Below are 15,247 nucleotides of genomic sequence, written 5' to 3'. Positions count from 1 at the left end.
AAGTTCAAATATTTTTATCCTTAAAAAAATATCTTACGGTAAATCAAATGCATAAATTTTATTTAAAAATCAGTTATATTTTACTTAGTTCTTGGCAATACATAAGCTAAACTATGTTTAAATATAATAAGTGGATTCAGGTACCTTCTCATGGATTCAGGAGTGGAGTGGGCTCGTTAGGTTGGCTACAACATGTCGATTTGACAGACGGACATTTTGATTAGTTTTCTTTGCGCATTGGTTTTTTGGTGCGGCGGTGTGCCTTTTTCCTATAAAAAATAATTAATAGTATTTACTATATCAACCAATTATCACAATTCTCGGATTGAATTTACTAGATCTTAATTCAGGCTATGTCAAAGAGACGAATTGATGTGATGGATCCTTTCATCAAAAAGAAAAGGTAAGATGGTTTACATTTTTTTTACCCAGATTATATTATTGTACATTTTAGGGAGGAACGTGGTATAAGTACAGCTGTAACAACCGCTGTCTCTGTTAATCCTTACTCTGGATTACCATTTACACAAAAGTATCATGAGCTGTTTAGAAAAAGAATCGGTCTACCTGTGTTTGAATACAGAGCAGATTTTATGAGACTTCTAAGTGACCACCAGTGCATAGTTCTCGTAGGTGAAACAGGTAAGGGTTATCAATTAAATTATGTAAATGTATTGTTCTAAAATTTTTTGGTTGTAGGATCTGGTAAAACAACTCAGATACCACAATGGTGTGTAGAATATTCAAGAACAGTAGGCCAAAAAGGTGTTTGCTGTACGCAACCCAGGAGAGTAGCCGCTATGTCAGTTGCTCAACGAGTTTCAGAAGAAATGGATGTAGCTCTGGGTCAAGAAGTTGGTTATAGTATTCGTTTTGAAGATTGCTCTTCGGCTAAAACTATATTGAAGTGAGTAACTGATTGTTAGATCTGGCTTGTGATCATCAAATCAGTATTTTATCATTACAGAGATGGTTGCATGTAAAAATGCACATGTTAGATAGGGACCATAATTGTGTATAATATTTATGATTGGTTAAAGTATTAAATAATAGAGAACATTCCTATTAAGTTAGCTACAAATTAAACTGCAGTAAATCACAAATTTGCGTTTGCAGTATTGCCATGTTCCTATTATGTATGTTTTATGCCTCAAATATGCTTTGAAACATATTTATTATATTATGGAAGCAATTAGTTATTAGAAAAAAATTTTGTAATTGCCATTTGGTAGATTAGTGGATAAGTTTGGGAATAATGTCAAAACCTTAAAAACACTAGTTGCCAGATTGCAAGATAATAACAAAGTAAAATATATATTAAAATCATTACAGCAGAATTTAACTTGTTATTCACTTTCTGACTTTAGTTACTATATAACACTAGTATTTATAGTGATTTACATATTATTTTTCTCGTTATTTTACCAATTTATGTTTTTATGTTTAATTAAATTAATTCATATTATATCTCATGCTCTTTCACGATTTATTAAAATGACATGGCAACACTGCCAAATACAAAAATTTCCTTCATTTGTAGAATAACATAATTGTAGAGGTCAATTATCAAATTTTGCCTTAATTTTTTTGACTCCTTGTAAATTGTAGGAAAGTCCAAATTTAACAGAATAAAGCACATGCAACCAAAAATGGTCTAAAAATGAGATATTTTGATATTAGTTTCTATTATGGATTAAACAAAATATATATAAAAACTTACTTTTGGTTTTGGTTTATCTTCAGAATATATTTTAAAAAAAGAATTCTATAAAAGAATATTTTAAGGAAAAATAAAAATAAGCATATACTTACAGGTATACAAAAATGATGAAATCTGTAAAAATAACAAGTACTAGCACTGTAGATGAACACAAAATGAAAATAATAACAAATAATATATTAAATATTTTTTATATAGAACAACTTCTCATATTTCTGGCCTACGTGCACATATTTCAGTAAAACAATATATATTGTTATTTTTTTTTCCTAGGTACATGACAGATGGTATGTTGTTACGAGAAGGTATGAGTGATCCAATGTTAGATGCCTACCAATGTATATTACTTGATGAAGCTCATGAACGTACCTTAGCCACAGATATTTTAATGGGTGTGTTAAAAGAAGTGATTAAGCAACGTAAGGTATGTAAAAAAAAATCTAAGAGCACTTATTTTTGAATGTTAGTTTATTGCTACGTGTATCTGATAAAACTATGAGTTTTTAGGATCTAAAATTGGTTATTATGAGTGCTACATTAGATGCTGGAAAATTTCAACATTATTTTGACAATGCTCCTTTGATGAATGTCCCTGGACGTACACATCCTGTAGAAATCTTTTACACACCAGAACCTGAAAGAGATTATCTAGAGGCTGCCATTAGAACAGTGATTCAAATTCATATGTGTGAGGAAATAGCAGGTAATGTATAGTTTTTTCAGATAAACAAAAGTGGTAGTGAATCATTCCTGATAAAACCCATATTTACTCATTTATAGGTGATATTCTGCTCTTCTTGACTGGACAGGAAGAAATTGAAGTGGCTTGCAAGAGAATAAAACGAGAAATAGACAATTTAGGCCCAGAAGTGGGAGAACTGAAGTGCATACCCTTGTATTCAACACTACCTCCAAACCTACAGCAAAGAATCTTCGAAGATCCTCCACCAAACAAAGCAAATGGAGCAATTGGCAGAAAAGTTGTGGTCTCTACAAATATTGCAGAAACTTCTCTCACTATTGATGGTGTTGTGTTTGTCATTGATCCAGGTTTTGCCAAACAAAAGGTAAGTTTATTTTTTAAGATATTTGATATCTAATCTATTGATAGAATCCAAAAAATGTGAAGGTTTCAATTGCAATGTATTGATGAAAATTGGCAAAGAAGAAGAATGAGATTGAAATTCATCAGTCTACCTTTTAACTTATTAATTAGTATTAATTATATAAGTTAACTTATTAATTTAACTCATTTATTAGATCAATTACTTAACTTTTTATCTACATCTATTGCTGATTCAGATATTTTTTTGTTTGGTTGATTAATTTTTGATTCAAATTTAGGTGTATAATCCTAGGATAAGGGTCGAATCTCTACTAGTATCACCTATTAGTAAGGCTTCAGCACAACAAAGAGCAGGTCGTGCTGGTAGAACAAAACCGGGAAAGTGTTTTAGGTTGTATACCGAAAAGGCTTTCAAGAATGAGATGCAAGATAATACATATCCGGAAATATTGAGGTAAGTGAAATTATATGAAAAATGTGTTATGTGATATATAATTCCTTTATGTAGTTTTTATTTCTATTACACATTCATAGTAAATAAATTTTATATTTATAAAAAGAAAATTAACCAATTTGTGGATTTTGTGTGAATATAAATTTACTTTTGATGTTTGTTTTGTCATGTTTAAAACATTTTAATAGACTTTCATAATATGAATTTAATAAATTTGACAACCTCACACTACCTTGATCTGTTTGCCCTAGGTCTAACTTGGGTTCTGTGGTGCTCCAATTAAAGAAGCTTGGCATTGATGATTTAGTCCATTTTGATTTCATGGATCCGCCAGCTCCAGAAACACTGATGCGTGCCTTGGAGCTGCTCAACTATTTGGCAGCCTTAGATGATGACGGCAACCTTACAGATCTTGGTGCAGTCATGGCAGAATTCCCACTGGATCCCCAGTTGGCTAAGATGCTGATAGCTAGTTGCAATCACAACTGTTCAAATGAGCTGTTGTCCATAACAGCTATGTTGTCAGGTATTTATTTTTCGGGAGATTATGGGAATGTGTGTGGAGGAGTGTCTGTGATATAATAATATTTTTTTGATGCTAGGACTGCTCTATCTTTTGGAAAAGATGGAAAATGAAGGAGGTGTACTTATATGATGAAGCATGCCAAAGTATGCAATGCAAAAATAAACTGAATGATCTAAAAATCATTTTAAAAATGTACTGTACCTCTAGCTTCTGAATCATGCAACTGGTGGATGTATGAAACAGTTGAGGCATTCATTTTTGTATCAAAAGATTCTACAAATTTAGTCACACCACAATTTATCAGGATTTATACTTGATTTTATTGTTAAGTGAATCGTCATGAAAGATATTGATATATACTGTTCAACAACTTCATATATCCAAGGTGCTCAAAAAGAGATTCTCAACACAGAAGAAGTCAAGACAAAAGAGCTAATCTTTATTGATAAGCAAATGATCCTTCTCAAAAACTGCACAAGGAGGCGTCACGACAGATCTAGAATGATAGATTTGCAGTACCTTGCTTCAAAATTATCTCAAGAGATTAAAATCTACATCAGATCAGTCGAAAAATTGAAATGGGACAATATCATTTGAGGGTGGATGATCAAAGATTGAAACAACTTTTAATCAGCTGCCTTGAGGATTTACATTCCTAATTGGAATCTCAAATTAATGAATCTATCTCAAGGTCGAAACAACTAGATAAATTATTGTTGTATATGCAATACAAAGAGCAGTTCTAGTATTATAAATATATTTAAAACCTATAGCAAAAGATTGTCAATCTCTGTCAAAATCTTTTAAAATTGTATGTTGATTTATGAAAACTTTTTTTAGTAACATTTGAGGCTTTTACCTAATTAATGTGTTTTAAAATGTTTAATACTTATTGTTCATGTCAAATTGGGGCTAACATTCATCTTGTTCTTAAAAAAAATGGTGTAGTATAATCTTATTCAAATATGAGCATTATCAGTCAAGCTATATTTTAATTCAAAGAGATATAAGGCTTTTTCCGAAATAATTTTATCTATTCATGCTTCTTCCACTGCCTTTTTCTCCATTTTTGTCTATTTTTCTTTTTAATTTTTCTTTCTTTGACTTTAACTTTTTAAGTACTTATCTTTATCTTTTAAGTACTTAGCTAGGCTTTAGCCTCTAGTTATCATGTTATTTATCTAGCAATGCATTTCTTAATACATTTCAATAGTAACAGTTCTTGATGAAATATTAGTACAGATTCTATTTTAATGGCCTGTCCCTCTTTATAAAGCACAATATGCACCTGATTTTGACATTTTTATCCTTACATCTGCCTCTGAGATTATCTTTTTTTCTTGTAGTCCTCATATATTACTCAGTTGTAGCCAATAACCAAACATGTTATCATTTAAATAAGAGTATGAAGTGTAAGTCTCTGTTAGAAATAATTTATGTTAAGCACTGCTACCTTTAAGTAACTAATGGATGAGTAAATTGCTTCAAATCATGCCTACCATGTTTATCACAAATTTTATTTTTAAAATTGAGAAGGTACCGAAAAAATATGATAAAACATATGAATCTTCCCAATTTTTATCTTTTTATTGTATCTTTAAGATCATTTTTGCCTTTTATACATTTAAAACCCTTTTCAAAATGGCAGCCGGTTGGATTTGTTTGATTTGCTGTGAGTGAGCTGTTACTGATGTTAACTTGAACATCTTTCCACTTAAGAGATTCTTAGATTTTCATCTGTTGATCGTGTCCTAAGCACATTCTTTTGTTTTTGACATGCTTTACACTACAAATGAGAATAGTAGAAGAGTATGGTATACAAATAAGTTGAAAAAGTGCATTGATGATGCTTGCGTCAAGCTCCTCCCTTTTTAAGATTGTCGCCGGTTAGCTCTGATTGACTCGTAGCGTCATGTATGTCCAATTTACATCTTTTTACTTTACTTAACTGATTTAAATTTTCGTCCGTTAATCGTGTCTTTAAGCACGGCGCTTATGTCCCTTTTTAAGAGGGCTGCCGGTCTACTCTGATAGGCTCTTTGTGCGATGGCGTCATAGGTATAAGCTTTAGGTTCATTTACATCATTCCATATTACTAAACTTGAAAGTTTTTACATTTGCATCTATTAATCATATTTTCAAGACCAATTTGTTCTTTATATCGTTTTTGCATCGCAAAATTTCTTACAGGGCGCTTCTCCTTTTTCATGATGATCGTCCATGCTCTCGGATTGTCTGTCAGTGCGTTGCGTAGACTTATATATAAAATAGACTGAGCAAATCGGCAGTTTCCAATGTCAATAAGATCTTTCAACCAATTTCCTCTCTCTCTAGCTCCTTATTTTATTTTGCCCTCTCTCTCATCTTGATATCAAGGTCTATGCGTATAACCACTCCAATTCCAGAGACAGAGGAAGAAAGATGGCCCCTTCACTTTGCCTGATGAAACACAGTCTATTTATATATGTATATGGTGCGTTGACATCTTAGAAGTTAACTTTTGTTTAATCTATCACAATATTATAAGTTAATACCTAAATTTTCAAAAGTACATGGATGTAGTGCACATAATACTCGAGAAGCTTTTTGCTCGTATCCATTACAGAATGAAAGAACTATTAGAACGTTTGGCAGAACAAGAGTGCAATTCAGTTTTGTTTTTTTGGTTTCTTAATAAAAGTTTCATATTAACAACTGTCACCAAAATTCCCGTCGGTAATTACGTTCCCACGTAATTACAATATTGGGAACCACCAATATCTCCTTTGTCTAGCATACATCCAATTTCTAAGAGCTGAATTCTCAGAAAACGAAAAATGGTATGGAATAGACGACATGTTGTGTACTATAAGACAGTTTTTGATATGTCACGACCGGATAGAAAGTAATTCATATCAGAGTTGCGCTCTTGAACGACAAAACGTTCTGATTGAGGGGTAGCTCTGTAGGAAAGGGCCCGCGTGGCGCACATCTACTATATCGGTTGGATACGGGCACTGCCCTTTTGGTTGCCCGCTCCAATATTTAGTCCCACAGTGTTTCGTACGACCCAACGAAGCGAAAAAGGCCGCCGACGACGCCAAGATGAGGTTCGCCCACATCGACGGAGACCACCTCACGCTGCTCAACGTCTACCATGCTTTCAAACAAAGTAAGTACTGTTTTATGAGTCTGTAGTAACCTTAAAAGTAAGTTCTTATACGTTATGCCGTTTAGGCACGGCAAGTTCAAAGCCTTTATTTCACGCTGCCATCTTGGATTTTCTATGTCATCGTATTCTACTCGTTAAATCCTATCCTGAGTATAAGAGCAAAAAGAAATGCCCTGGAGTTAATAACAGGTCCTAATATTCTATATGTTCCTAAATCACATACTTGACGAGTGATTTTAGATTGTTTATTCATTCAACTCATCACCTTAGCCGTTCCTCTCGTGACAATTATTAAGGTCAAAGCAAACAACTGATACATAATTAAACCTGTGAATGTATGTATGAAATTCCGTTATGTTTTAGTCTCTTATTTTTGTCTATTTCATCTCTTATTTCCTACACAATTCCTAAATATTATGCGAATATAACTTAGAGATATTTATTCAAGTGGATATGCCACTGAATAAGTTTCCAGCTTCCAATCGTATAGCCGGTGACTCGGGATTAAAATACATTCATCATAAATGACGTTTGCAATATGTGTTGCACATAGGTTACTATAGTCGCTGACAGTATACTTGATGTATACAATTATAGTCGTAGATTAATATATTAATTCAACCATATAAATATTTCCGTGTGATACAGGTATGGACGACCCTCAATGGTGTTACGACAACTTCGTCAACTACCGTTCCCTCAAATCTGCCGATAACGTGCGACAACAGCTATCCAGGATAATGGATAGGTTCAATCTAAAGAGGACGTCCACCGAATTTACGAGTAAAGATTACTATATAAATATTAGGAAAGCACTCGTTAACGGCTTTTTCATGCAGGTAAGTTTGAAGTTTTTTAAGATTTTTTTTGTAAAAAACTTAACGTTAAATAATAAATACGATTCTGTTAAAAAAGAAATAGTAAGATAATAATTACAGTCAAAGTTACATAAATCGAACTTATATATTTAAAGTTTTCCGCGTTTCTAATGGTTTTACTGCTCGGTAAAAGAAGTCGCTTTCTCCAAAAAATAAACCGTGAATAATATTGTCGTTAGTGCACAGTGGTTCATCTAGTTTGCTGAAATATTGGTCCCCCGAGCCGGATTTTTATCGGGTGTCTAGTAAAATAGTATAAAAAACATTCAAACTCACACTTTATAGCGTAGACTAGAGGTTTTATTCTAAGTGAGAGAATATCGCGAATAAAATCTTCTAATCTCCGGAACTCTGTGACGAGAGGCACATTAAGAATGGGATTACATAGCAGTACGGTTGGCTTTAAACACATTTAAAACATTTAAAGTAATTGTGCAAAACGTGGGAAAAGCGAATACATTTCCTTTATTTCTTTCTTAGTTAATAACCAGATTTTACGAAGATATTCGAACAGTGAATAAACTCACGATGGGATTTAAAAATTGATCCTTAAAATAATAAAAGGGAGAGTTTTATAGCTACTACAAAATATTTACAGAGTTCCAGTAAAAATGTCAAACCCTCTCGTCCGTCGTTATCAAAGCAGAACCTTAGTGTCGAGTTTTCTAGGAGCCGTTACAGGTCTGACTTAGATTACAATACAGTTTCAATAATGCCACCCAGCAATATCCATAATTATTATGACAAAAGTAAAAAAATAAGAAAATAATAGTTTCTTATTCCTTTCAGGTCGCCCATCTTGAAAGAACCGGACATTATCTTACAATTAAGGACAACCAAATAGTACAACTACATCCATCCACTTGTCTAGACCACAAACCTGAATGGGTAATTTATAATGAGTTTGTGTTAACTACAAAAAATTATATTAGAACTGTTACTGATATAAAACGTGAGTATTAGGTTATATATTGGCTTTATGTTTTTCATTATATTTTTCATCCTCCTCGTATTTTTCAATGTGGCTTAACAGCTTTTGTTGTAAATCTGGAGAGAAGCTGCGATGATATGAGGATATTTCAGCAGGTTAAAGAACTTTTTGCTTTGCGTTGTAATATTCTACTCAATATAAATTGAACCTAAGTTAAATATTAGAAACATAATATATTAAATTTGGCGATTTTGGAGTAGCAAACAGAAAATTTTGAAGAATATTATCTGGACCTGAGTATTAAAAGAGCCAAACTTCATTTTCGTTGTTTTGAGTAATAAGCAACTTAAGTTTCAGGAAAAGTAAAATGTCAATTTTAAATTTAGGTAAAGTAGATTTTTGATTACTAATAACGAAATTTCAAGTAAAATAAAAGTAGTATTTTTTATTACTAAATATTGTGTTGTCAAATGTTTAGTAAGTTTGAATTTTAAAGGAGTTTAGCCCTTTAAAAATATTAAGAAATAGTAATTTGTGTTGGAGATTGGCCCTGGAATAAAATATGTATTTTGAAAAATTCGTTTATTTAAGAATTTAAAAAATCACATAGTGTAAAAACAAAATATTTGTAGTTTTACTGTATTTCTTCCTCTAAAGCAGGATAGTCATCAGCATCTAATGTTGAGGAACGTTTTAACTGTTTAAAATACGTTTTGTTATTATCACTAATTGTACGGCAACAACTGCATTAAATCATCATATTTTTGGTTGGCTATTGGTAGTTGTTCAAGGTTTAAACGCTTTACATGCTCAAAAAATGTAAGACTATCTTGATTTCGCATGGATCCCCTTCTCAGATCCACTTTTTTGAAATTACCATCATTAAAGTCAGTTTTATACAAAAACTGATATGGAAAATTTTTTAAAACTTTTGTTTTTGTTTGATTTGCATCCGCGGTTCCTCATTTTTATTCTGTGCACTAAATCTTTTTTAGGACATCTCCATAATTTAAAAATTCTTTTTTTGGCCAACTTCAAATACGCTAAATTTGTTTTTTCTGTAAACTGCTTTAATACAATTTGTCCAGTCATGTGGCACCTCGATTTCCATGGCAGTTTTTTTTTAGCTTTTGCAGTGGATGCATGTATCGTATCGGCCTCCATATGGGTGTGCCCTGGCTCCATAAAGTAGTGGTTTATCTCAAATAATGAGTTTGTGTCTGGTAGCTCATTTAAAATCCTGCAGAACATTGTAGCAACATAAATGTTTTTATTCTGTCCAGAACATGAATAGCTGTAGAAATTAAGAGTTTTAATGTCTTTTGAAGAAATATCCAAAACAAACTTTCTTAAACAAGAAGCTTCTTGATCTCTATAGTGTCGTTCCATAAAAAAACAAATCCTTTCATTGCCAATATGATCTGTTTTATAAAGAGTTAGATTGTAGATCCACAGTTGTTTTTTATAATACGATATACCATTTCTCAAGAAGGGGGTCGGCAAACATTTTTCCAAATCAAATGAAAGAGTCACATAACTTAGATCTAATTTACTTTTTTCTTTATCTTTCTTCTTATTTTCATACAATTTTTGAGCCATTTTCAAATGGTTATTTAAATCTTGTTCTATTGTAATCTTTTAGTGTACCACATTTTCTGTAAGGTTTGTTTTATTATAATATGACTTCAGGCAAAGATTTAATTGATCACACTTCGCACATGTATCATTTGCAGGATCACGAAAAGCAAGATTAAATTCTTCATTAAATATTTTTCTGTACTGAAATTCTTTGAGCGATGCAACTTTCATTTCTTTGCAGTTTTCAGTATAAAGTCTATACATACTTGAAATATTCAAATCGGGGCAAGATAATGCCTCGAAGATTTTTCACGGGAATAGTGGCTGGTATATGGAAAACTGCTTATGTGATCGAGAACAATATCTTTCAACTGTTCAACAATTTTGCGTTGGTTTTTATGCATTCCTCTTTCATCTGGTGGACATATCCACAATCACTCTTATCTTTTTAATAGAAATGTCATAGGTGCTTAAGTACATGCTTTGACAAACTTCTGTTCGATTTCCGGTAGAATCTTTTAAAAACTGTTTCCTAGAAAAAGATATCCTGCTTTCCATTTTCTCTGGTGCCAGCCTTTGAATAACATTTTCGCCTACAGTGGCATGCTGACCGTAATACTTTAGCTTTCTTTACTTTCATCGCCTCGCCTCGCCTTTTGGGGGCCTCGCCAGGTTGGCAAACAGGTTTTTAATCGTAGGAGACCCGTGGGTTATTACCTGGGGTTTCTGCCGGCTGGCGTATGATCTAGAAAAGACTTGAATGAGAAAGGATGTTTACAGTTTAGATATTATGCGTCATTATTTATCGTAACAATACGTTTCACTCGTTTCCTTGATTTAACTTTTTCCACTGCAACTGTTAAAATAGGCTCATCCTATTCGCTATGGTTTTCATCTGGGCTATAATTAAGATCTTGATCATCAGAAACGTCCTCGCTACTTTCTGATTTCGAAAAAAATTAATAAAACAATGTAAGTGGAAAAAACAAGTTTTTTAAGTTAAAAAAAAAGACCCAAATTAGTATCTTGGAAGCACTTACGTTTAAAGTAAGTTCATACTTTTTCATTTTTTTTATTGCTTTCATGCGTTTCATTAAGTTGTTCTTCAAGCAAACTCATTGAATTTAACGGCGGAATATTCTAAAAAAAATTAATCGACATTTTAAAACTATAACCACCTAAGCGTTATACATAGGTACACAATATACAACAGCAAGGTAATAAAACTTATTACTTTATTTTTAAACCGCTAGGTATTAAAGATTGCAACAATTTAAATAATTTAAGGATTATCTACCTGATTTTAAAAACCACATCAATATCTAGGCTACCTTCTATCGAGTTTCTTGTGGGATATTATATGTCTATATCTTTTGAAATCATTTCCACAATAACAGCAGCATTACTACAACCAGGCTGAGTAAAAGTTCATATGGATTCTTCAGTAGAATGACCTAAACCCATTTTTTATATTAATAAAATAACGCAATTTGCATACCTACTTTATTTTAGTACTTACCATTTTGGTTTCTATCACCAACTTTGCTTTACTTTCATCCAGTTAAAATAAAACACAGAAGGACTTCACCGGTCATTACAACAACAATTTTTTTAAGGTTATGTTTTTGTAAAGGATAATCTCCAATGACTTAGAATAAAAAGGCCAAAGTCCAATGCTCACTGGATATTGACCCTTTAGTTAAGTAGAGTGAGCAGTTATATGTGCACTTTGGCCGTTTTAATTTAAACTGATTTGGAGATAAGCCCGAAATTAAAATTAAGAAATCGGCAACCATTCATACAAGAAGAATTTGCCTTTTTTGTATTGAAAGTTTTTAATATAATTTTTTTGGTGATACTAACTCAATAAAGGCAAAAATGGGGTTTGGTTCTTTTAATACTCAGATGCAGATATTTGTTTAATGCTTTGATCGTCTTTACAATCCCATGAAGGCCATAATGTACTCCATTCATGCGTTTTAGTTTACAGCAGTTTTTGCTCACACAGGGCAAATTGTCCCTGTGAGCTTCAGCTTCACGTTTTTAATGTCATCTATTTTGTTTTAGCTGATTGGCTGTTGAAAATAGCCCCACAGTATTACGATCTGAACAACTTCCCGCAATGCGAAGCAAAACGACAGTTAGAAATTATCCAAAATAGATTAGAGTCCAAGCAATTTCAACAAGGCTTTTAAGGCTACAAAATATAATAGGAGTATTTGTATCGTAACCTTGTTCTTCGAGTTTATCGCATCATATGATTATTTAATTATAAAGTGACACAGAATGTATTATTAATAATTTCATTCCATAATAAATAGAGGTAACTTTTAATGGAGTTACTAAACAGTTTTGTGGTTTGTATTTTCCCTTGTCTATGTTTAAAAATCTAAAATTTATACTTCACACGATTAAAAAACGAGATTAACTTGGTATAGAACTATCTACATATTAATTAGGTTTTCGGAAACGACATTTCACATTATACAAAGCGGACAGCATTATAAAACATTACACATATCCAATACATTCCTCAGCCTCTACAATCTTGTTCAAGTTGTTTTTTTAATCGTTACTTACAAGTAAAATTTAACGCAGAAACTTTTGTATATTAAATCCGGAGGTAATACCAATACTTAAGCTGTGCTTATACCACTGAAATCTGGTCACAGTTGATCAATAATTATCAATTCTTCTTTGACTTTAATTACTAATAGGCCAATGAAGTTGTTTTTTTACTCGACACAACTGGATAGCAGTGGCGGATCCAAGGGGGGGGGGGGGTCACGGGGGTCATGACCCCTCCCAAACAAAATTAAATATCAATCAAATAATTCTAAAAAAATAATTTAAAACCCATCAACCCTATAAGCAGGAAGTCAAGAGTTGAAATGATTCAAACTCATTTATTCTAGGGGTAAGTGTAGAATTATGCGGAAACCTTTTTACATTGCCCTTTAAAAAATCAACAATTCTGATTACAGTAACACCTCCACTAACGCTACCCCGATTTCCGCGAATTCAGAGTTACGCGATTTTCAAATTTTGTCAATTCGTCATTTGAGTGCCAGAGAGTCGTTCGATTATCGATGAGATAGAATTCCTGCCCACACATTATTGCTCATTCAGTGTACATGACATGACTTTTCGCACAAAATCAGCACATTTTTATTTTGTATTAGGTATTTCTTATCTTCAGTTTTGTCTACGAATTGGTTGTTTGTAATTTGAATATGTATTATAATTGTTGAGACTGTGTGCTACATTTTATAATTTATCTATAATAAATATCAAATTGAATATTGTTGTTGCATTAGCTGTCTGGTACGTTAGTGAATACAAATAAAGGAACTGGGGGCTGCTGTCCAAGGTATTTGTGAAACTCGTTGGGTTGAAAGGCATGAAGGTCATCTTCAGTTCCAGGGCGAATCAATAATCAAAATATACAACTCTCTTGAAACAATTTCTACGTGGAAGGACAGTAAAATGTCAGCTGATGTATTTTCAATAATGCAAACTATTAGGAGCCCAGAATTTCTTATTTCAGTAGTTTGTCGTAGTGATGTTTTGGGCATAACTGTATCACTTAGTCATCTTCTTCAGTCACCAAAATTAGATTTGAATCTATAGATAGAGGCCATAGAGGAAACTAAATACATTCTTCAAAATAAAAGATCAAATGCTGAATCTGTTTTTAGCAAGGAGTAGCTGAACAACTAGACATTGAATTGAAGATGCCTCGTATAGTTTCTCATCAAACCTGTCGTCAAAACCAACCTGCTAACTCTTGCGAAGAATATTTCCGAAGATCTATTTATTTACCCCTTTTAGACAATATCTTAACTGATTTAGAAGAATGGCTTTCACCGAAAGTTATGAATCTATTTAATCTTCGAGTTTTTTACCTAAAACTGATAACACACCAGAAGATAAAGTTGCATTAAAAAAATTGTTGACACCTTCCAGGATATTATTGGACCATCTACCGCATATTCCACAGTAGAACAAAAGTTTTCACTGTGGATTCAAAAGTGGAAATGAGTCGTGCAATATAATGGAAAACTTAGTGCTTCTATTTTAAAAGTATTAGAAAACTGTGATATTCATATGTATCCAAATATCAGAATATTTCTGCAAATATTAATTACACTGCCAGTCGGTACAGCAACAGCAGAGCGTAGTGTTTCTACGCTTAAGCGTCTAAAGACTTGGCTTAGAAATAGAACTTCGGAGGAAAGTTAACTGGTTTAGTACTCATCAATGTACATCCTTAAATTTCTAGAGAATGTTGATGCAATCGTAGAGCGATTTGCTAAATTGGATAGGCGCAAAGAATCATCATCAACTAGCCTCTAAAGTCCACTGCTGAACATAGGCCTCTCGCATGCTTTTCCACTCAGTCCGATTTTGCGCCATCTGAATCCAATTTGTAGTCACTCTTTTTGTCATCTGTCCATCTCGTTGGGGGTCGACCTCTATTTCTGTTAGCTTGTATTCGGGGTCTCCATTCCAAAATTCTTTTTGTCCACCGGTCATCAACTGATCTTGCTACATGACCTGCCCAATTCCACTTTAGTGTTATCCTTTCAATAAATACTCATATAGCTTTAATAGATTTGGAAAAAGTATATGACAGTGTACCGATCTCCCAACTATGGATAGAAATGGGTAACTTGAAAATAAACCCAATTCTTATTAACGCCGCTCAAAAATATTACGAACAAAACTTTGCAAGAATTAAAATGGGACAAGAAATCACCTCTCCTTTTCAAACAACAAAGGGACTAAGACAAGGCTGCTGTCGTGTCACCCACCTTATTTAAAATCTATTTGGACAGATCCTTAGAGAAATGGGTAAAAAAATGTAGAAACATGGGAATAACGGTGGAAGAAAACAAGCTATATACACTTTTCTTTGCGGATGACCAGGTAGTAATTGCCGA

At 32.8% G+C, this 15,247-nt stretch overlaps 1 protein-coding gene across 1 annotated transcript; it reads left to right on the top strand.

The window, feature by feature from the left end:
• Nucleotides 1-196: 196 nt before the first annotated feature.
• Nucleotides 197-12,654, top strand: Dhx15 (DEAH-box helicase 15). The gene is made up of 12 exons (XM_072540182.1): nucleotides 197-403; nucleotides 455-642; nucleotides 700-907; nucleotides 1,994-2,144; nucleotides 2,228-2,423; nucleotides 2,501-2,787; nucleotides 3,065-3,240; nucleotides 3,492-3,766; nucleotides 6,795-6,917; nucleotides 7,566-7,756; nucleotides 8,585-8,747; nucleotides 12,372-12,654. Exons 1-12 carry the CDS (start codon nucleotides 354-356, stop codon nucleotides 12,497-12,499), a joined length of 2,136 nt encoding a protein of 711 aa, XP_072396283.1. The 5' UTR covers nucleotides 197-353; the 3' UTR covers nucleotides 12,500-12,654.
• Nucleotides 12,655-15,247: the final 2,593 nt, after the last annotated feature.

The sequence above is a fragment of the Diabrotica undecimpunctata genome, chromosome 8 (assembly GCF_040954645.1).
Source record: "Diabrotica undecimpunctata isolate CICGRU chromosome 8, icDiaUnde3, whole genome shotgun sequence".
NCBI classification, from domain to species: Eukaryota; Metazoa; Arthropoda; class Insecta; order Coleoptera; family Chrysomelidae; genus Diabrotica; species Diabrotica undecimpunctata.
The sequence above is the reverse complement of the archived record's forward strand: the minus strand, read 5'-3'. Positions and strand labels throughout refer to the sequence as shown.

Excerpts from the sequence above, each read along its gene's own strand:
- Dhx15 (XM_072540182.1), top strand. The coding sequence starts at position 354 with ATGTCAAAGAGACGAATTGATGTGATGGATCCTTTCATCAAAAAGAAA. Across the intron at positions 643-699 it reads AGTTCTCGTAGGTGAAACAG|GATCTGGTAAAACAACTCAG; the intron begins GTAAGGGTTATC and ends TTTTGGTTGTAG. Across the intron at positions 3,241-3,491 it reads ACATATCCGGAAATATTGAG|GTCTAACTTGGGTTCTGTGG; the intron begins GTAAGTGAAATT and ends TGTTTGCCCTAG.